The sequence below is a fragment of the Hippichthys cyanospilos genome, chromosome 20, assembly GCF_059441005.1.
Source record: "Hippichthys cyanospilos isolate Australia breed blue-spotted pipefish chromosome 20, RoL_Hcya_1.0, whole genome shotgun sequence".
Taxonomy (NCBI): Eukaryota; Metazoa; Chordata; class Actinopteri; order Syngnathiformes; family Syngnathidae; genus Hippichthys; species Hippichthys cyanospilos.
In genome coordinates this window covers 8,679,323-8,700,902 of record NC_142388.1, presented here as the reverse complement: position 1 = coordinate 8,700,902, position 21,580 = coordinate 8,679,323, and the positions used below count along the sequence as shown (strand labels likewise).

General features: G+C 39.6%; 2 protein-coding genes across 2 annotated transcripts; one reads left to right on the top strand and one right to left on the bottom strand.

Moving 5' to 3' along the window:
- The first annotated feature begins 1,531 nt into the window (after positions 1-1,531).
- Positions 1,532-7,059, top strand: LOC148407232 (homeobox protein OTX2-A-like). The gene is made up of 4 exons (XM_088403170.1): positions 1,532-1,629; positions 4,737-4,841; positions 4,924-5,075; positions 5,902-7,059. Exons 2-4 carry the CDS (start codon positions 4,745-4,747, stop codon positions 6,529-6,531), a joined length of 879 nt encoding a protein of 292 aa, XP_088259296.1. The 5' UTR covers positions 1,532-1,629; positions 4,737-4,744; the 3' UTR covers positions 6,532-7,059.
- A 10,061-nt stretch (positions 7,060-17,120) lies between these two features.
- LOC148407231 (cytosolic 5'-nucleotidase 1A-like) lies at positions 17,121-21,080 on the bottom strand. The gene is made up of 6 exons (XM_088403107.1): positions 20,765-21,080; positions 20,464-20,631; positions 19,405-19,534; positions 18,887-19,009; positions 18,617-18,801; positions 17,121-18,135 (listed from the first exon to the last, which is right to left on the bottom strand). The coding sequence occupies exons 1-6, from the start codon at positions 20,876-20,878 to the stop codon at positions 17,773-17,775; spliced, it is 1,083 nt and encodes a 360-aa protein (XP_088259233.1). The 5' UTR covers positions 20,879-21,080; the 3' UTR covers positions 17,121-17,772.
- Positions 21,081-21,580: the final 500 nt, after the last annotated feature.

The window sequence follows — 21,580 nt, the reverse complement described above, 5'->3', positions numbered from 1 at the left end:
TTTTCCAATAATTCATAATAAGTCAATATCCAAAAGGACGCTTCTTTTGCAGCATTATCAATACAAACATGACCCTGATGCCTATCAATAAATCCATCGGTGTCACATCTACTGTGCAGATGGCGCCGGAAAACTCATGTATCATACAGTTGTTTGTGTGAGTGGAACAGATGGAGATGACCGGATGGGCTGAGTCATTGATTTGACCTTGAGATGAAGACAACCTGGCCTCTTTATTAGGTACACTATCTGTCACTTGGAGTGACTGTGTCAATTGGGTGCAGACAAGAGAAGTGCATATAGCCTCACACATTAACAAGATCATTTGCTGTTTCTTTGACAAGCTGATAAATGCTCCCTCCAGGGCCTGAGAGATCTTGTCGCCTCCATGAATTATACAGTATATAATACAGCTGAAGATAAAAGCACTCAGTGGGGAGCTGACAAGATGGCTGATGGGAGCAGCTTTCGGAGCTGATTCTCAATAAATAATATTTCTACTCAGAAGATACCACTTATTCCCTGTCGGGAAAAAAATAAGGAGAACGTATATTGATTCATTTGACTGCCGAGCCCACGTTGTTAACCAAAACAGCAGCACTAGCCGACAATTGAAAACAGTCTCTCAGAATAGTTTGATCGGTGTGTGATATTTTGTCCAATTATCTTTCGTGAAAACAAATTCCAGATTATTTAAATTGTGTCGGTTTCTGGCATGGCAAACATATGCGGGGAAGATGGCAAAACACTCAAAAAACATTTCAAATATGCTACATAAAATAGTTTTGTATTATGCAATGATAAGGCATGTCCATTGTTTGTGTTGTTAAGGGAAATTTGCGCCCCCTTGTGGAGTAGAAAAGATAGGGTAAGGTGGATGTGTTTTGGAATGATAAGAAACATTATGTACACTCATCGCGAATATGAATTGGATGAGGTCTAAACCAGCAAAAGAAAACCATGCAGGATTTTTAGTCGTCTGTTGCAAGTCATCTGTTTCTTTTTTTTTTAGGCTGAAAACAGTTCAAAAAATAACATATATAAAATGTTTTGACGAAGCACAGCACAACGAGTCAGTGTCCTTTATCGAAATACAAATAATATCATACCTCTTAAACTTAAAGCTTATTGTTTTGAAGGTTTGTTGCACTTCAGGGTAAAATGCCAGGAAAAAGAACGAGGGAGCCTCTGGGCATCAAAATGCTGTTGAAAATAAAAATAAAAAGTTAGTTTAGTTTTAGTTTTTGATGTACGCTATATATATGGCTTTACATTATAAAAGTGCAGACATGTAAAGTGTCTTTATAGGAACTCAAAAGATCCATTTAAAATAAGTGTATTGTATTTTTGTTGCTATTATATTCAGATCACACATAAATGATGTGAATTTTGAGCAGAAAAATATATTGGCCTTGTTCTCTTATTTCTATTGGCTCTTAATTTCATTCTCTCTCTCTCTCTCTCTCTCTCTCTCGCTCTCTCTCTCTCTCTCTCTCTCTTCTCTCTGCCTGTCTCCCTGTCCCGTTTCTTTTTTTTTTTGTGAGCATAAATGCTCACCACCAAATGTCATATTCCCAAAACTGGAATTGAGCAGCCAGAGGGGAGACCCTTGAACGCATCACTATTGAGGTAAGTGCAAAAAGTTGATTTTGTCGTCAATGACTGTGGAGTTAACTCATCCGGATCGGATGAGCAGGGGAAGAGGAGGGAGGAGGGCGAGGAAGACGGGAGTCCGCGCAGGGAGTTAATTGGGGAGGCGTTCTTTTTTTTTTCTGAGGAAACTTTGCAGCGTTGACGCCCCTCCAGGCAAAAAGGCATTCAAGCATTTAATGGAGGACAAGTTGAGATAAAACCACTTGAATGCGTGCATTAGGATGTTGCCATGTATGTATACTGCTACTAATACTATAGTAACTCATAATTACATCGATAAAATCAGTAGGCCTACCGAGGGTGGAAAGGAATGCATGTAATACTTGCCTCAAAAAATATAAAGAACACAGGGGTAATTGAATTTTTCAAATGATTGTGAACAAAATATAAACGTTTAAATAATTCAAATTAAGTAATAAAATATAATAACTAACAAGGATAATACAAACAAGCATGGACATATTCTAACAATTAAAGCAATATGTAATTAAAAAGAGTCTCATTTGGAAACATAATGTTTGTAAAATATTTGAAATCACAATATATAACTCGGAACAAAAATTAAAATGAAGAAAAAAAAACATAAAAAAGAACGAGCTTCAAATTCATATTGATATTGTGTATCAAATTTAAAATAGACCATTGAGAATTGCCTCATCAAAGTGTGTTTCCTTTTTCATCAATGTGCTTGTATTATTTTTTTTATTTGACTTGGGTGCTGTTTTGAAATGTTCTATAATTCAAATCAAATATTGATCATTCATAGTAGGTAAAATATTATATGTTATAAAATGGAAAAAAAACACATTAAAAGAACCAGCTTCAAGTTCTATATTGCTATTTTTGTATCAAATGTAATATTGCCAATCAACAGTCTCTTTAAAGTGTGCTTTTTATTTATTCATCAATGTGCTTTTATGATTATTTTACTTGACTTGAATGTTAGTTTGAAATGTTCTCTGAAGCTGCTACTGCAAAATTCCCACATTTAGAACCCTTGACAAAAAAAAAAAAAGAATTAAAAAAAACACTAGTCGTATAAAATGGTGCATGTGTCAGTTGTGGTGCATATTGGGCTGTTTTAATTGGGGGGTGTTTGGGTGTGTGTGTGTTCATGTGTGTCTGGCAGTCAGCTGGTGTGACCTAAACAATGCCACTCTTTGTCTTGAGTGTGCTGATGCAAAAATGGGGGACTGTATTAATGAAGAAAAAAGTCTTTGGCAGCTTTCATTTATAAAAAAGACGAGACATTTCAAAACTTGATATTAGCCAAGCCTGCAGCTCAATCGAAAAAAGTGGAATATTTTAGATGAGGAAAATAAAATCAATGCTAAGATAATGTGGTTGCACAAGTGTACACACCCTCCCAAATATCAGCATGTTTCTTTCACAATTTAGTCATATTCAAACTCATTAAAAAGGAAGACTACACACACTTGTAATAACTTAAAATGCCTTTGAGTAACCCCAAATAAAATTGAGCTGTTCTACTTTTCCTAAACATTTTGTTGCATATATATATATATATATATATATATATATATATATATATATATATATATATATATATATATATATATATATATATATATATATATATATATATACATATATACTGTATATATTCGACAAAACACACAACCCAGCCCCCAAACTCTGCAGAGCGTCCCCCCTAATCAGGCCAACGCGTGCCATCCGGATTAACTCGTCAAAAATCATGTCTCCTAGCAAGCTACTAATAATTAAAGACTGGTATTTATGATTATTATTGAAGCAACCGGTGGTTTAAGGGGGACAGGAGAATGGGGGGGGGGGGGGGGGGGTTGCACTGTGGCTAGGGGCACACTCAAAAAGTGACAGATTGCAAGAGTCCGTTATTGGCTCTATTAAAAAAAAAGTGCTGACACAAAAAATATTTGTATTTTACTTGCAAAGCGCTGCATAAAACGTCAATGTTTTATTTGTATTCAAAAATGTTCTGTTCAGTACTGTATTAATAATAAGATAAATGTATACATACTGTTGTTGAACTTGTCTTCCTGCATATTTTGATTTGTGATATTTGATTGTTGCACTTACATTTGTTTTTTTGCATCCATGCAGTAAATCAAACTGCTTATTTATCTATTCATGGCTTTGTCCATGGCTCTGACCCTTTTAACAACTATAACTCGCAAGAGGGTGACAGTCTTCAATTAATGATTATTTAAGAGGAATGTGTCTTGTAAATAAGATGAAGAATAACCTTCACGTTGCATGTTGTGCCTTTAAAAAAAAAGTGTCACTCTCCCTGTTTGTTTAGATTAAGATTAAGCGCTGCCTCCTAATCAACACTTTGCGATAGTCTCACCTTCCAAATCTAATTACCGGGAGCAATTCATTAGCAAAGGACGAGGGTGTCTGGAGGGGGGTGGGGGGTGGGGGGTGCTTGCCTCAAGGAGTGTCGATATGATGTCAGAATTAGCCCAGCTTCTTTATTACTACCCCCCAAAGTTGTCCTTCGTATTGTAATCGGGCCACATTGACATGTACGGGGCTTTTAATGCAAACAAATAAAGAAATTGGAGGTAAAGTTGGGGCGCGCTGTGGAAGAGCACTTCGGGGGGGTCTTCATTGTGTCCGAATGGCGCAGCTCAGTTTGCAGCTTTTGTTTGCAACTTCTTATTGTTATCAGCGTTACTTATCGTCAACAGTGCGCTTTGTCCCTGCAAATGGCCCCCCAATCAGCTGCGGCCTAACCTGTGGGTATGTATGTTAATAAGATGAGGGGGGGCGGGAATGTGTGTGTGTGTGTGTTGGGGGGGGGGGGGGGCATTTTTCAACGACAATGTTTTGTTTTTAGGAGAGGAGTGTGTTTTTGGAGGGGGGGCAGACAGACTTGAGCGCAGGACAGCTGGGAGGGAGCGGAGGGGAGGAAAAAGCGGCAAGGGGAGGGGAACTACGATTTAAGAGCCCTTGCGCACGTTTAGGACCCTCACTTCGTTTGCTGCACTTCCCATCATCCGTTTTGGAACTAAGAGAGCAGGATTAAACTTTTTGTTGGGGGGTGGGGAATATTGATTGCATCTGTTGTGCGTTACCAGCCATCATCATGATGTCCTACTTGAAGCAGCCCCCTTATACGGTTAATGGGCTCAGTTTGTCAGCGCCTGGGGTGGATTTGCTGCATCCTTCCGTGGGATATCAAGGTGAGTTAAAAAAAAAAAAAACATTTCTCAAAAGAAAGAGAAAAGCTAAAGCGTATTTAATTACCTACCTTTGTGTCCATAGGTACACCTCGGAAGCAAAGACGGGAGAGGACCACTTTCACCAGGGCCCAACTGGACGTTCTGGAGAATTTGTTCACCAAGACCCGTTACCCAGATATCTTCATGAGGGAGGAGGTGGCCCTCAAAATCAACCTGCCCGAATCCAGAGTGCAGGTGAGGCCGCAAAAACGCATTCAGGAAAAAAAAAAACGGCGCAGTGTAAGTGTGCAGTACATTTAATTAAATTCAAACGTCACTTATAGGAAACAAGACAATGATTCTGAAGTCAATTCCCTCCCATCATTTTGTTTCTCGTGAAATGTGTTTAATCATGGAATGGTAAATTTGGGGGTCTTCAATGATTTAATAAATGTTACTCCAAGTTTGACTTTTTGATTCGAAGTACACTTAAATGATTAATTATTCCCGATGCACATTCTGCAATGCTTTAAATTGATTTAATCGTAGTCCAAATTGTTTAGATTTGCAGAAAAATGCATGCAACTTTTTTTTTAATTATCGTAATGTTATTATTTTAAGGTATCTATTGTTTAAATGATTTTCTCCTGCTGCTTGATTATTTGTCTTACATGGCGGTCCTTGGGCTCAAATGTTTGGAAAATATGCTACTAATATGAATACGCATGTGTATTATAATTTTCTTTGAGTTAAATTTTAATTTTTGCACGGCGATTAAGAAAAAATGCTGCATACTAAATCGGCAGTAGAATTTCTTGGTTTAATTTTAGTTTTCTGATTTGTATATGCCGTTTCTGCACATAAAGCAGATTAGTGTAATTGATGAAGAATTGATGAAAAATATTCCAACATATGTCACAATAATAATAAATATTCGGTGCGTTATTTTGTGAGATGGCTTCAGTTGCTTATCCGGATTTCATTTGAGATATAATTTGAGAGACAACAACAACGGGTAAAAAAAAAAAAAAAAAAAAAAAAAAAAAGAAATCCATGATTATGACTGACTTTGTTTTCCCAGGTATGGTTCAAAAACCGAAGGGCCAAGCACCGCCAACAGGCCCAGCAGAGCCAAAGCGGAGCACCGAGCAAAACGTCCAGCAGCAGGCCGGTGAAGAAGAAAGCTTCTCCGGTCCGGGAAGTCAGCTCTGACAGCGGGGCGAGCGGCCAGTTCACGCCGCCATCCAACGCCTCTCTCCCGGCCGCGAGCAGCGCAGCTGCGGCGCCGGTGTCCATCTGGAGCCCGGCTTCCATCTCGCCTCTGCCCGATCCCATGTCTGCTTCCTCGGCGTCCTCCTGCATGCAGCGCTCCTACCCGGTGACCTACACCCAGGCTACGTCCGCCTACAATCAGGGCTACACCGGCTCGTCGTCGTACTTCCCCGGCATGGACTGCGGCTCGTACCTCTCGCCGATGCACCACCACCAACTGAGCTCCATGAGCCCCATGAGCGGCGGAGGAGGCGGCGGGGTGTCCAACCATCTGAGCCCGGCGTCGTCGCTCTCCGCGTCGGCGTACGGCTACGGAGGCACCGCGGAATGCCTGGACTATAAGGAGCAGACGGCTTCGTCCACGTGGAAGCTCAACTTCAACGCGGATTGTTTGGATTATAAAGAGCAGCAGGCGGCGTGGAAGTTCCAGGTTTTGTGATCCGACTTCCAGGCCCGGAGGAGCGGGCCAGAGGCGGCCGGGGGACGCATCTTCTACCTCGGGCGCGGACAAAGCTCACCTGCAGCCTCTTCCCCCGCTCACCTCTTCTGCTCGTCTGAACATCCCCACTCGAACTTTGACATGGAACATTAAAAACAAAAATCAAAAGTGGAACTCTTATTTTTTGCAGGAGAAAGTTTGAAAGAGCTCCCCAAGAGTTTCCCGTCTGATCAAATGCGAGTGAGAGAACTCTGACATGGATGCACTACTTTTAATTTATGACAAATAGGTTTTAAAACACATAGACAATCAAACCTTCCCCCCTATTTTTGTCTTCATCCACATTTATGTATATGTTCGATTTTATTTTAGATGAATTTCATTTTCCTCTTTTTTATGTAAGCAGCTGTTTAATGCTAAATTATTCTATAGTTAAAAAGGGGACTATGCAGGTTAAGTTGTATTTAAAAAAAAAGACACACTCAGCAATGAACAAAATAAACATGAGCCAAGTTGCATGTGTACATATATCTGCTGTTTTGTACTGTTTTTGACCCTTTGCACGTTTATGAAAAACAAAATGGACAAACTAGTACTGGACAACACAATGTTGTGAGAAATGAGAATAATGGTAAGGTGAAATATAAGAAAAGTCTTAATATGAAAAGCAACAACTTTACAGGACTTTTACAAGACATATTGACTCCAGGGGACATATTTATACATTTTATACAGTCCTATAGTTACAAGTGTAACTTATAGCATTATATAAGTAATACATTTATGAGAGAAAAGCATGAGGAAAAGTCATCAAATTGAAAAGAAAGTTACAAAATAATGAGGTTCAAAAAACAAAACAAAGTTGTAAAATGGTGAAAAAGGCAAAAAAGCTATCAACTTGATCATATTGTCTAAATATTCATAATAGCTGGAATGTGAGGTACATCATATTCCAACTTTTTTTCCTCTAATTATTGTAGTTAAGGATGTTTGATACCACTTTTTTCCAGACCAATACCAACACTAGTACTCAACTTTTGAGTAGTCACTGATACTCAGAAATAAATCAAGATTCACTTTATAAAGTAATTGCTCACATAATAACACACTTAAAACACACAGGGATGCAAAGATGATAACTATTTATGATACTTCTATATCTCAGCCAAAATATCTTCCAAATCAATCCAAGGGCCAATTCATCGATAAAATCACTTCAATCTGCTGCAGGGATTTTTTTATTTTTTTTTGGGAGGGGGCCGTCTATGTGTGGATTACAGGCGAGGAGAGACATGGCGCTATCACTCTAATTAGGACAAGAGGACTGCTTTGTTGTCCGCTTGACCTCTAATTAGCAGCCAATGATACAGAAAAAACAGCCAGTCTTGAACGCAGCAACGTTTGGATCAAATCACTCTGCTGCAAATAGAGGAAGGAAAATATGATGCGTGTCAGATTCAGGGGCAGCCTAATAAGACAAAAAAGTCATAAGCATACGAAGATAAAACAAAATCACCGGACAAAGAGAAAGAGTCAAAATTGTTCTGAGAACAAAGTCATATCACTCGTAAAAGGGTTGTACATGTATGAGAAAATGACTGCAATGTTAAGTGAACAAAAGTTGGAAAACATCATTTTGAATTACACCTCCGACGATGAAGATGCGACGTGTGAAAAATGAGAATAAAGCGTCAAAGTGAACTAAATAAAGTCAAAATATGAGAAAAGTCAAAGCTATGAGAATGAAGTCGCAATGCTAACAACAAACTGTAAAAAAACAAACAAAAAAAGAGAACACTCCAAGAATTAAGTTATAAAGTGAAAAAAGTTATGACAAAATCCAGAGGTATGAAAATAGCCAAACCATTACAAGAACAACATTGAATTCTACAATAAAAGTGCTACAAATTTCATAACGTTCTGATCTTGCTGTTCAGTGGATTAAAAATAGAGACCAAGCATGACCAAGTATAGCTAAAATCTGCAAATAACTCAATCACTCATAGCTGCATGTCATGAAAAAAAAATCAGAAAGGAAATGTGTGTAAGCGGAGAGTGAGTATAAAACCAATATAAAAAATAAAGAAAATATAAAGTCAATTATGTGAATAATTTGGGAGATGATCCGTTAAAAGTGGCGTTAGCGGTTAAAATGGCTTGCAAGACATGAACAGCGCCGAAAGTAAGTAATCCCCCTTTCCGGTCCCTGAGCAAAGCCACGCCCCTCGCACCGCATTGTAACCTAGGCCTGAACCATGAATCGGCTAGCTGATTTAATCAGTCCATATTAGCGCTTCAAAATCAGAAAAAGGTTATAAACTTCTGCATCTGTTAAAAGCATTGCTAATTTCTCATCAATTTGTGCATTAATGTAAAATTGTTCAACATCTGCAGATTTTTGTGTGATTGTTTTGACGCTATAAATTAGGATAAAGGTAGTGACATTGAAAAAAAGAAATCACCACAAAAAAATTACCAAAATTTGGAAAGTCGGATGGTTTTGTTTCTAACTTCAAATTGTAGATTGCGCAACATGTTTTTTTATGTTTACGTCCGAGACATAGATTTGCTATAGTGAAAAGTCTCGTTGCGAAAAAATTCTGTCTGCAAATATGATTTCGTAGAGGAGGTCTACTGGAATCCAGCTCTGCAAGGAAAACCGTGTCGACAGGTACCACATTCAGAATCGAGTTCAACAGGTTGACAAAATGGCAACAAGAGAGCAGAAAGTCATGAGTGGTTCTAATGTAGTGGACCAAGGGATCCCCCCCCCCCCCCCCCCCCAATCCTATCCCACCCACAACCCTGGCCTTAGACCCTCGAGTAACCATTGGCTTTTAATTAAGCACAAGCGCCAGCAGAGGGGCCATATGGAGTCGCCAGACGCGCTTCATTAATCCCCCGCTCGCTTGTGGACAATAAAGTAGAAGAGCAAGCCTCGGAAGCTTCTTTTGGCGCCCGTGTTTTTTTTTTTGTTTTGTTTTGTTTTTGTTTTTTTTTCTTTGCTTTTGTCCTCTAGGCCAGGCTTTCCCACTTGACCGCCGGTCTGGGAATTGCACGCCGGAATCCGGACGGCCTTGATGGCCTCCCACAATCGACTGTCCGATTTATTGGCTCAAAATTTTGTTTGCCATTTTTATGAAGAAATGAGGTAGAATTCTTTTTTTTTTTTTTTTTTTTTAAACTTTGGTTGAAATGGAAAACAATATTTGTGCTTAAACTTTATAAACTACTTAAAAAAAACATTTATCTCATATATATATATATATATATATATATATATATATATATATATATATATATAAATAAAGAACAACAAGTAATGATTAAAAGTTAAATTTTATATACCTTTGGAATAACCTGACTTACTACGTATGGCCATATTTCCTAGTAGGGTAGCCTAGTCTTCTTTGTATTTGTTTATCATCCCTAGCTTCGTTTCCATAAGAATTATCTTCTTACCTCTCCCTTTAACATCACTAGCAATCTTGGGAGCCATGGCTAACCAATTCAACTTTGAATGAAATGCAAAATAAATACTATATTGTAAGCACTCACACTAGATCATGTCTTTAGCATGTTGGCATCTTAGCGACACCGTTACGCGGACCGATAGCAGACCTGCTTCTTAGTGGTGCGTTGCAGTGCAGGCAGTTTGATTATAAGAGCAATTCCCTAAAAAAACGCCTGAAGAGGGAGGCAAAACAACATAAATTATGCCAACCCCACAGGTCATGACACTTGTTGATGCTGTAAAGTGGGAAAAACACCATAAAGAGGGGACAAAAAAACTTCGTAGTTCACTTCGTAACGTGAAAAAACTTTAACCAGGGACTCTGTATCCCGGGGGTCCACTGTACATTCAAACCAGTTTTACTCCACATTGGTACCTCTATGCTTCCACAAGTTCACACACTCTTTCCACAGAATAAATTATGAATCCATAGGCCGCCCAGTTATTACGTCAGATCAATGAAAGGTCAATGGGTGTCTGGGAGCGAAAAAAGGCGCGACAACACACATCAAGAAACGTTTCAAACGGACAGTTCCTGATTAAAAATCCCATTGGGAGGGAGAAAATGAATGAGGGGGCGTGAAATAGACTGCTATTATTATGAGATCAGCTGTGCAGTGACAGACATATGAGTCATGACTTTGTTTTTGTGGCAGAAACAAAAGAAAGGAGTGAAAGTAGACCGGGGCAACCGAGCAACTGTCAAAGGGCAGAAGCAGCAGTTTTAAAAAGCGAAACGTGGGAGCTCGGTGGCCAGTTTTGCTGGTGAGAACACAACTGTAGACTATTGTTATGCATAAGCGTGTGTCCTACATTCTATCACATATCACCACGGCACCGCATACATAATTCATCTGCGACAACAACAACAACAACACTGCTGCTCTACTCATGGAATCTCATTTGAATGAGTGAGACAATGGCGTTTGTGTGACATAGTCTACGGGCCGTTGAGGAAGCACTCTCGTCCGAGACACAAAACGGTACCCAAGGAGATGTATTTGCATATATATATATATATATATATATATATATATATATATATATATATATATATATATATATATATGTATGTATGTATGTGTGTATGTATGTCCCCCACCTACTGCCCAAAGTCTGATGGGGATAGGAACCAGCAACCCCTTGAGGATAAGCAGCTTTAGAAAATGGATGTATATATACAGAGAGTGATAGAGACGGCAAGAAAGCACTCCTGTCCGTCCTACAAGTGACCATTAGTGGGTGCATATCGTAAATCTCTTTACTAAAAAGCAACAGGGAGATTGTGTAAAGAGAGATTACAATTTAATCCTCGAAGTCACATCCACGAGACGGGTGTGCCAAACAGATGTTAACTAAGTGACTTGCTATCGTAAGGCTCTGTGATTGGCTAGCTCCCAGTTCAGGAAGAATGATCAAACATCATGATTTTGATTTGCACAAAAATACTTCCTCTTAATGTTGAAATTTTAAAGGTTTTGTGTGTTTACTCGAAAAAATACAGTTAACCAAAGACGTTAAGTGAGTCAGAGTCACTCAAAGAGTTGGAAATGGGACCTACAAGGAGTCTTGCTAATTTGCTTCCTACTCGTTAAGCGAGTCTGGATGGGAGGCAGATGGAGACGTGGTACAGTAGACAGATGCTTCTCCGCCAACTCCCGGAGGCCAGCGTGTCTGTTTGAGATTGTGGCGTGCAGGGGGCGGGGCTTATGTCAAATGTGGAATCAAAGGCGAAGTGTAACTGCGATCATTTTGTAATATTTGCCCAACTTTTTGCTTTAAAATGCCCGTCGACCATTAATCGATGAATCTCTTGAATCTCTTATGTGGCCAATCCATAAACATCAGAATGTGGCAGCAGGTTGTAACAGAGAGACATGACACCTGTTATGAATTTTGCCGTTCAGCTTCTTGGTAGCGTACAACACAAGGAGCATTGTGGTGTCCTGGGTGTGATGCTGGAAGCGCGTGCCCTTGACGCAACCCCCGCAGCCGACACACGCAGGGCCACCTGCTCTGGGATTAGTGAGCATGTGGATTACACGCGTCACAATGGAGGTACACAAAACACAAATATGGACGCGCACATGCAGGCACACGCAGCCAAAGTGGACAGGCCTCGCCAGTCGCTAACAGCATCATCAATATTTGTCAATGTGCCCTGATAGGGGTTGCTAGCAGGGTTATTTTAAGTCAATGTGTTCACCTGATCTAGTGGTTCTCAAATAGTTCATAAAAGTAATTTTATGTTCAGTCGGTAATTCAATTTCAGAATTGTAAAAAGCTAGATTCGACCCAATTTGTCATGTGCCACCTCTCGTCACCTGTCGCGTTAATGATTTATTTTTGTCAATACATCTCTACTATGCTCCCAAAAGCTGAATATTTTTCTGTGGACAAATATTTATTTATAATTATTTCTTTTTGTGAACAGGTCTGACACTATATGTTGATTTCTTGTGGACAAATATTTATTAGTAATTAAGTTAATGGAACAGATCTCTAATGTAACCCTAAAACAGGAATCATTACAATATACAGTATATATATATATATATATATATATATATATATATATATATATATATATATATATATATATATATATATATATATATATATATATATATATATATATATATATATATATATATATATATATATATATATATTTTTTTTTTTTTTTTTTTTTGGGGGGGGGGGGGGGGGGCAGGTCTGACACTTTATACATGCACCTTGCAACCCAGCACAGTGCAGGAAAGCTGCTAATACTGTAATATTTGGACTACATGATCTTATTAGCACCATTTTCTGTTTTATTGCTATTTATTTATCTGCTCGGTTATGGAATGTAGTCGACTGGGGCAAGTGGACAGAAGAAGAATTTTCTTGTGTTGTATAATACTATACATTTGACAGTAAAACTTGAATCTTGAAAGGTCAAGATATGATTAAAAAATCATAAAATCAGAAAATCACTAAATTAATTAAATTTACAATAATAAAATCAAACATATTCAAAACCTGCTTGCATCTATGTGAACACAATTCGTTTTCATTTCAGTAATTTTACTGTTCAAATGCAGGCCAGTTTTAAAATACAGTTCAGTTATATTTAACTTTGCCCCAAGTGTGGATCTGCCAATGTGCAGATTTTTTTCAGTGTTTGTACCAGAATTTGTACTGTACCACCAGTACAGTACACACACCCCTCGATACCCCCGCCCGAATCCCTCCAAAACAACGGCCCGCCCCTTCCAAGGCCCCGCGGGGTTGCCGGGTTTGTTTTGCTAATGACCCCATCCCGTTATGACCTCATTCAAGTTGCGCTGGGTAATTGGTGGCACACTGACACACTGCGGTGGTTTGACAGGGGGTGGGACGGGGGTGGGCTACGTCCCATTGTAAACACTCCTCCCTGACAAATAAGGTATTGTTACTGATGATTAACGGCAATGCAGTGAGTGACGGCGTGTGAGGCAAAGAAAAGGGAAAATGAGGGCAATGATGGAGTGGATGGGATTAATAGTCCTGATTAATGTAGTTAAGATTAACCTCGATTGGTATTTTTTTAAATTATTATTAAAAAAAAATATATATTTTTCAGTTAAAATCTCACATACCCTCATGCATGTGACAGGCTCCTTCTCTAAATGAGCTCACAATTATATTTTTTTGTTTCATTGGTGGCAAGCGCAATAAAAGCCCCCCCCCCCAACCACACTTCTCCCAATCAAGCTCATCCCACTATCACAGCGGACAGGGTTTACTTCCAGAGACCAAGCGAGGGTATTACGGAAGGGGGGAGAGAAAAGGCAGGCAGACAGGGTATTATAAGCGAGCGGGATGAGAGCAGTGAAGGCATTTGGAGTCTTTATTCGCCTTCCTAAGCCACGGGCTGCGCTCCCAATCCGATTGGTCGATAGGGCCAGCCATGTAAATGAAATGCAAAGCAGAAGACAGACCCCTGACTTTGCCAATTTGCCGGGGCCCCGCCTTCTCTTTATCGCGCCGTCTCGCTCACCACGTGGCATCTTTTCTTCCTCGTCTGTATCACACTTTGCAGCCTCTGATTCTTACTCTCTGATAGATTTGCCTTTTTTTTTCCTCGCCCTTCTGTCTAGAAGATGAACTCTGCACTTCTCCAGTGTTCAGCTTCAAGGATTTAATCCACTCAAGCTTTTCCTGGGAAACTCCAGCGGTGATTAAGCAGATGCTCTTTCCGCCTCTGCAGGCACACTTGCTAAATGCTGCTGCGTTCAATGACCGCTCTGGCGGCTTTCTCAAGCAAGCGTCGTCATTTTCTTCAAAAGCTGCAGGAAAAACAGTCAAACTGCCATCCTGTATCAGTAGCAATAACTCTTTTATTTTTGTTTCTTTTCAAACAGATAACAGTATGTATAAATTTCAGGCACTTTGGTGCAATTTTTTCTGCTTTAGACCAAGCTGTAACCTGTATAAATGCTACAAAAAGGGGGGTTAATTAGTGAAAGTTGATGCATATAGCTTTTTCCCTTTCTTTTTCCTTGCAAAATGTTTTCTCTGTTCTAGGGGGCTTTGCAAAATATAATTGTGAAGCACTGTCGTCGACCAACATAAAATATTTGCCCAACTCTAGCAATTTTGTAAAATCTATAGTATTTAGATCCATAATTTAGTTTTCATAGATACATTTCTGAATAATTACTTGGACAAAGCTGATTTCTGCCAGCAAAAAATAACAATTACAATGAACTGTTCATTAATTTAAAAATGTGCAATGAATAAAACAGGATTCGTTTCATTCTAATGCATTTCAATACGTGTCACTTTCGTACTTTGGGTTGTGTGCTAAGTAATGATATCCAGGTCAATACTTGCACAACTTCCTTCCATTGCTCACCTAATTATTGCTTAGTTTTGAATGATGGCTCACCATTGTAGCAGAAGCCACGTTTACTGATGTTTTGCTTTTCTTTTTATCTAAGAGCAATTTTGTCCATGTATCACCGCAATCAACTCGATCATCATCACCTTGATCAACGTAAGATCTTAAACATAATGTTCAAACGCGTACAGATATGAATGAATAAAACATCGTTCCGAATATAAACAAAAATGTAAAATTAAATTGCATTAAAAACACACCTTTTGCCTCTTCGGGGGGAATTGCTTGTACTCGTGTGCAAACTCAAAACTCCGTGGCATAACCTTGAGTGAGATACTCTGCTGCATATGCGACTCACGAAACCGGAAGTGCAAGGCAAAAGATAAAAGCTTGTACCTCAAAACCGGAAATTACAATTTAGGATATCAAATCTAAAAAACTAAAAACGTCTGAAAATATGGTGATTAACAACCATAAAGACCCTACAAATTTCATTCAATAAATTTAAGGATAAAAGTTTGTGCTATAGCTTTACATGCAAAAAAATAATGACACCGGAGTTACTTACAAAAAAAAATGTAATTGTCTGATTTCATCGGACTTGCCCAAATAATCACTCAAAGTTCACTAACTCAACCCAAGGCGCGCGTGAGTGTCCTGATGGCTCACATCGCAGTACTGTAGGTTACACAACAGCTACATGACATCGAGGAAGGAGCCGGCATATATATATATATATTTATGCACACGCACTTTTAAGACACGTGCACACCTCTTCTTCATCTTCTCCTTGCGTGACCCCCCTCCTCTTTACGAAACACACACACACGCAAAACTGACAGCTCCAAGCTCCGTGGAGAATGAGTCTCGTTCGCATTACAATCGTGCTGTACAGATTCCATTAGCGCTATCTGAAATTGAGCACGGGGAGCAGAGAAGCGGCAGGCGGGCGAGAAGGCGAGAAGGCTTCGGTATTTGCGCTCTTATCACGTCGGCGAGGGTGAGCGTTGACGCCGACGTCACTAATCCGGCCGGCCCGGATTGAGCGCAAACGCGGGAGCATCACCGTCGCAGTGTTTTGCTTTCTTAGTCCTATAGTTGGGCTGCACTCGGAGTCCTGATGTCTTTTTGCAACATTTTCTATCACTTTCTGAACTACGACTGCTTTTAAGCAAAGTTTTAACCAAAATAAATGCACAGGTTATTGGCTGTATTAAGATGACATGTGCACAACACAATTGATGGTCCTAATACCATTTATAAATTAATTAACCCTGATAAAGTGAAATTGAAAAAAAAAAACGTTTTGGGTCATTGCCTCTTGAAGCTCATCGAGAGAATGCCAAGAACGTGCAAAGCAGCAATCGGATCAATGGAAAGGGTGTTTATTTTAACCAAACAAGAATACTGTATACAACATGTTTTCAGTCATTTCATCTTGTGAATTGCAGTGTTCATTGTGATGCCTCCAGCAACAATCTTAAATGTATAAAGTCAGGAAAATTAAGAAAACACTTTTGGCCGGTCCCCTGTAGGCTTAACTTTGTTATGTCTTCTTTGTCAGCATAGTTTAAAGTGATACAATATAGGCGAGAGCATGTTCTTCAATTAAACCAATAGCGCAAACTGGGCTGTTAGTTTAATGAAGCAACACTGCTCTCTTGTGGTTTTATAGGTCAAGTACACGTAAAAAAAACCGTGGAAAATGAAATCAGGAGAGTATATATTTTTAACCCTCATACCTTTGTCCCTTCTTTCATAAGAGGATGCATTTTATGTTTCCATACTGTTATCTAATCTATAAATTAAAATTTTGAATATCCTCTAACATTTATTTGAAATGTTTAACCATTATAGGTAAAATACGAATAGAAATACAATAGGTGTGAGCTTTTTGGTGTTATCCATTCACATTGTGTGGTTGGTTTTACTGGACAGCATAATGGCGTCCTGGTTTTTCATTATGGATTTTAAGGATATACCATAAATAATGTGCAAGTAAATATTCAAAATTAATGATTGCAACTTTTTGAGTCTCAAAGGGAGAGTTGACTTATTTCGCCCCTTTCAGCAGAAAAAAAGTTAATAGTACAATAGATAATAGTTAAATAGAGTACAATTTCATGTACTCAGCTGTCCTCAAGACTCGGTAACGACCAATCGCGGCTCGCTTGTTGGTCATGTGACACAAGCAATACAACGATGAAATTGAGTGATGCCTTTATTTCAAACATGACACAAAACAAGGTAAATATAACCCCAAAAGTCTACTTAAGTGCTGACAGGAAGTAACTGTAACTCACACAAACCCTAAAAACCACAACACACATGCATTAATGCTAGAAAAGAGCGAAAAGGTGCAAACAACTCACAGTCCGATCGTGAAACTTCTGAGTGTGCCTGTACGGCAAATACAGTAACAAAAACAGAAACAAAAACAGACATTATCAGTGTTTCTTGTAGGATCACCCATCCGATGCATTTTCAATGTTGCTTCTCCTCACCATGAGGAAAACAAACATACAAAAAGACTACGGATGAGCAACATTAGCGCCATAGATGGATATTTTCAAAAAGCATTTTCTCATCGTTGCCTCCATTTAAGGTGAATACAGCAACAATATAAGTGTGGACTTTTTGTGCAACAGTATAAAATAGAGTGAAACAGTATGTAGGCTGGAGATGCTCTCGCCTTTGATATATACGGTTACGTACTTTCAAACGTTATTATCAAAACTAGAAAATACAAAAATTCTATTTCTTAGCAAAGGTTTTCCAGCAAACAACAAAAAGGAGTCACAAGATGATCTGAGCGCGTGACAGTGAGGTACAAATTCAAGGTGTCATCTTTGTCCCTTGTTCACTCTTTTTTGGGCTGCTCGATGAGTTTTCCCCTATGGTACTTCTGCCCGATCCCGTAAGGGACGTGAGCGGAGATGGTGCCCAGTTCCTTGGCCCCCTCGATGTGGAACATCTGGTCGTCGAAGTAGATGTGCGGTTTTATCTTGAGCAGCAGGGGCCCTTTCGGGGCTCCGGCTAGGAAGAGAGCCTCGTCGATCTCCAGGCCCCAACTGCGAAGGGTCTTGAGCACCCGGGCCCCCGAGCTGGCGGCGCTCCGGGCCGTGACCAGGAAGGTTCTTATGGGGCATTCCAAACGCTCGTTTTTGGCGTAGAATTTTCTCTGGAGCTTTCCCAACGCCTCTAGGAAGCACTTCAAGGGTCCCTAAAATATCAAACGTGTTGACTTCATTGATATGACATCCATGTCACACCGGAGTTATAAATAGAATCATTTAAAATCATTTATGTTCTGCCCCTTTAACACAAACAAATATTAACTGCAGGCACAATATTTGGTTTTTGTCCAGTACTTTGTCCTTTGTAGAGTTTTATGGCCCTTTTTTGGAGGGGGTCGGGGGTCGGTCCTTATCTTTATCATATGTTGTAATGCATAGGTGTTGAACTCCAGTCCTCGAAGGCCGGTATCCTGCACGTTTTCCGCTTTTCCCTTCCCAATACACCTCTTTCAAATGATTAGCTTATTAGCAAGCTCTTGATCCTAATCCTTTGAATCAGGTGTGTTTGAGAGAGCGAGAGTTTGAAAAGATGCAGGATACCGGCCCTCAAGGACTGGAGTAAACTGGTCGGTAGTAAAAGTTATTATATATATCAAGCTTTTCCTTTAAAAGGCCATAAGCAGGTACCTGCGCAAGTGGTTTGTTCTCAAATTTCTTCTCGTGCTCAAAGAAGCTGTCCAGGCCACTTTGCTTAACGATGATCTCTGACTCATCCGAGAAGAGGACGGCGTCGCCATCAAAGGCCACTCTCAGCTGATTATCGCAGAGCTCATTCTCCTTGTCGGGCATGAACATAGTGGCTGCGGCAATGCCTGAAGAAAAAAAAAAAATCAAATGAGCATATACATAAAAGGCAGTGTATTCATTTCATTCAAAGTTAAACGTGGCATCACATGCCTTCATCGATGGCTTCTGTGACCTTTTCAGGATCCTTGGAGAGATACAGATTGGTCATGTAAGCTTTCAGGTAACCGATTGGACTTTTCCCTCCAGTCATACAAAATCTCTCAATGGTCAAATCTGAAAGAAAACACAATTTCAGAGTTGTTAGGGGATCAGGGCTGTTCTAGTGTACCTCATATGATTTTCATTTGTAGAGCTACCTATTGGCATATTTTATTCAGCGACTCCAGAAGATAGTGTGACAATGTGTACCCATAGCAAACCTTAGAAAATAAAGGCATGCAATGTTTTCCAAAAGTCACTAGAATTAAATTTCACAAATACATTGCTTAATGTTTCAATAAACATGCTCGTATTTGGAAAAATAAAAGTACTGTTCCTGAAACGCCATTAAATCAGTTTGCAGATACCTGCAGAATCCCTGTTAAAATTTAATGTTTAGAAATACCTTCAATTGTTTCGTATCTTAATTTGAGAACCGCTATTCTAGATCACGGCAAAAGACTGCTTACCGTAGTGATTGATGCTGTTGATAAGGCGCACTCCCACTTGGGCGTGGTTGTTAGTCATGAGGACAATATCGAACAACTCCTCGCTGTCGGGGTACAGCTCCCTCAGCCGGGAATTGACAGTCATCAGCGCCTGGTGAAAATTTGGATTTGGAGAAAAAGTTTACGTAAATGCTGTGTCACAATTGACATTTATTACAAAAAACAAACATACAAGAGAATTAAACACTGTCTATTCAGGATGTATGTGTAGCACTTTAAAACAAACATCGCTGCATACATAGTAAAACTGTACTGCGTTATGGGACTCAGTTTTGTCATTATGACTTATGAAATGAGCACAAAAGACACATTTGGTCTCTATCGCTTTATGAACAGCCACTTTGCATTAAAAACTGGTAAAGTGACAGGGACTAATCACCGTGGGTTAAGCTTGATTGCTATATTCGACACGCAACTTCCTGATATTATACAATCAACACGTTTCAAAAATGTGCTTTGGAAAGAGAACACCAAGCCACAGAAAAGTCACTAACCTATTGGGGATTTATCTTCTACGCTCGTACAGTGCTGACAGGATATAAACATTTTGTTTTGTGGTTGTTTTTCAAATGCATTACTACCTGAATTGTTGCATTTTGTAAATACCCATTCACATTTTTTACTAAAGCTTTTATGATGGTGACATCCGTCTCTGATCCTATTTATCCATTCACTACATTGCTTGTGCTCATTAGGGTCGCTTTTGATCTGAAGCTTAACCCAGGCGACTTTGGGACAGGATCCACCCCGGATTGGTCACCAATCAACAGCAGGGCGCATATGAACAAACAATCACTCCCAATCACGATTGAGTTTTCACTTAACTTGCCGTGCATGTTTTAAAATAGAGTCGTTTATCCCAGATGGAATTCTAAACTGAACCGGGTTCAAGTCTGGACATCCCAGTTGATTGCAGCCTTAAGTGTCACCAAGCTGCGAGATCAAGTCAAGCATTTCAAGCACCACACCTTGCAAGCAAGAACCCTGCAGAGGCTTGCTGTCAAATGCCTGCACGGTTACCTTAACGAATGGGAAGGCCGCTCCTGGCTTCAAAGGCTCATTCTCATGTTCCACCTGATATGCTACGTATTTCTCCACTCCTTCCTTTTCATAGATGTCCCTCTCAGCCACCATGTTGAAAAGAGTTCGGGAGGACACAGCGATGGTGACAGCATACCTGGGTTTGGGCTGGAGAAGGACGGACATCACTCAAAATATTACTGATGCTAGTACTAATATTACTAATAATACATTTAAAATAGTCAGTTACTTGTCTCACAGTATGATGCATGCACGATGTAAAGGAAACTCATATACTTACCGGTCTCGGTTTGTTAGTTTTAAGGTGTTCGAAAAACGCTTTGGCCGCCTCCCAGTCTTTCTCCTCCGCGTTGTCCTCCACTTGATTCGACTCGTTTATCTTTATATCGCTCATTTTCACAAAGTAAAGTAGATCAGCTTAGTTGGAGAGCGTTGGGGGAATAGTGCAACCGAGGAGGAGCAAGCAGGAGGAGAGCGAAAAAAAATGCAAAAGTTTGCGGAAGTGTGAGGAAAAAGTGTGGTGGGTGTGTCGCAGGGATGACGTAGGCAGCTGCGCATTCTTTTGTCAGTACCGGAAGTAAAGTGAACGCCCCTTTTTATGGACCAACGTACGAGAACTGTATATATACTTTATATATTTTTTTTATTTAAAAAAAAAAAAACTTAACAGAAGACCAACACGGTCTAACACTAACTCAAAATCTTTAAATTATTTCAATAAGTAATTGAATGGATGTGTCATTTTTTTCTTCATCACATTTCTACCGTACAGTATAGTTTTGACCGTACCGCCCCCTTCTACCTCTTGCTTTCTCTGGTAAATACTGCTTATTATATTGTTTGAATTGGTTTTAACGTGTATTTACTCCCATCTATGATCATTAGAGCAGTGAAGGCGAATTCCTTTGATGCTACTGAAACAACTTTTTTTCCAAACAAGTACGACTATCCAAACACTGAATATTTGTGATTTTGTCCTGTCGATCATTCGTTAAATCCACAAATCAGCAGTTTCAGCTTCCATTTTCTGCATTGACATTTCGACGTGAATTGCATTTTCTGCAGGAGTTTATGACTACAGTGGTCTACTGCAGTG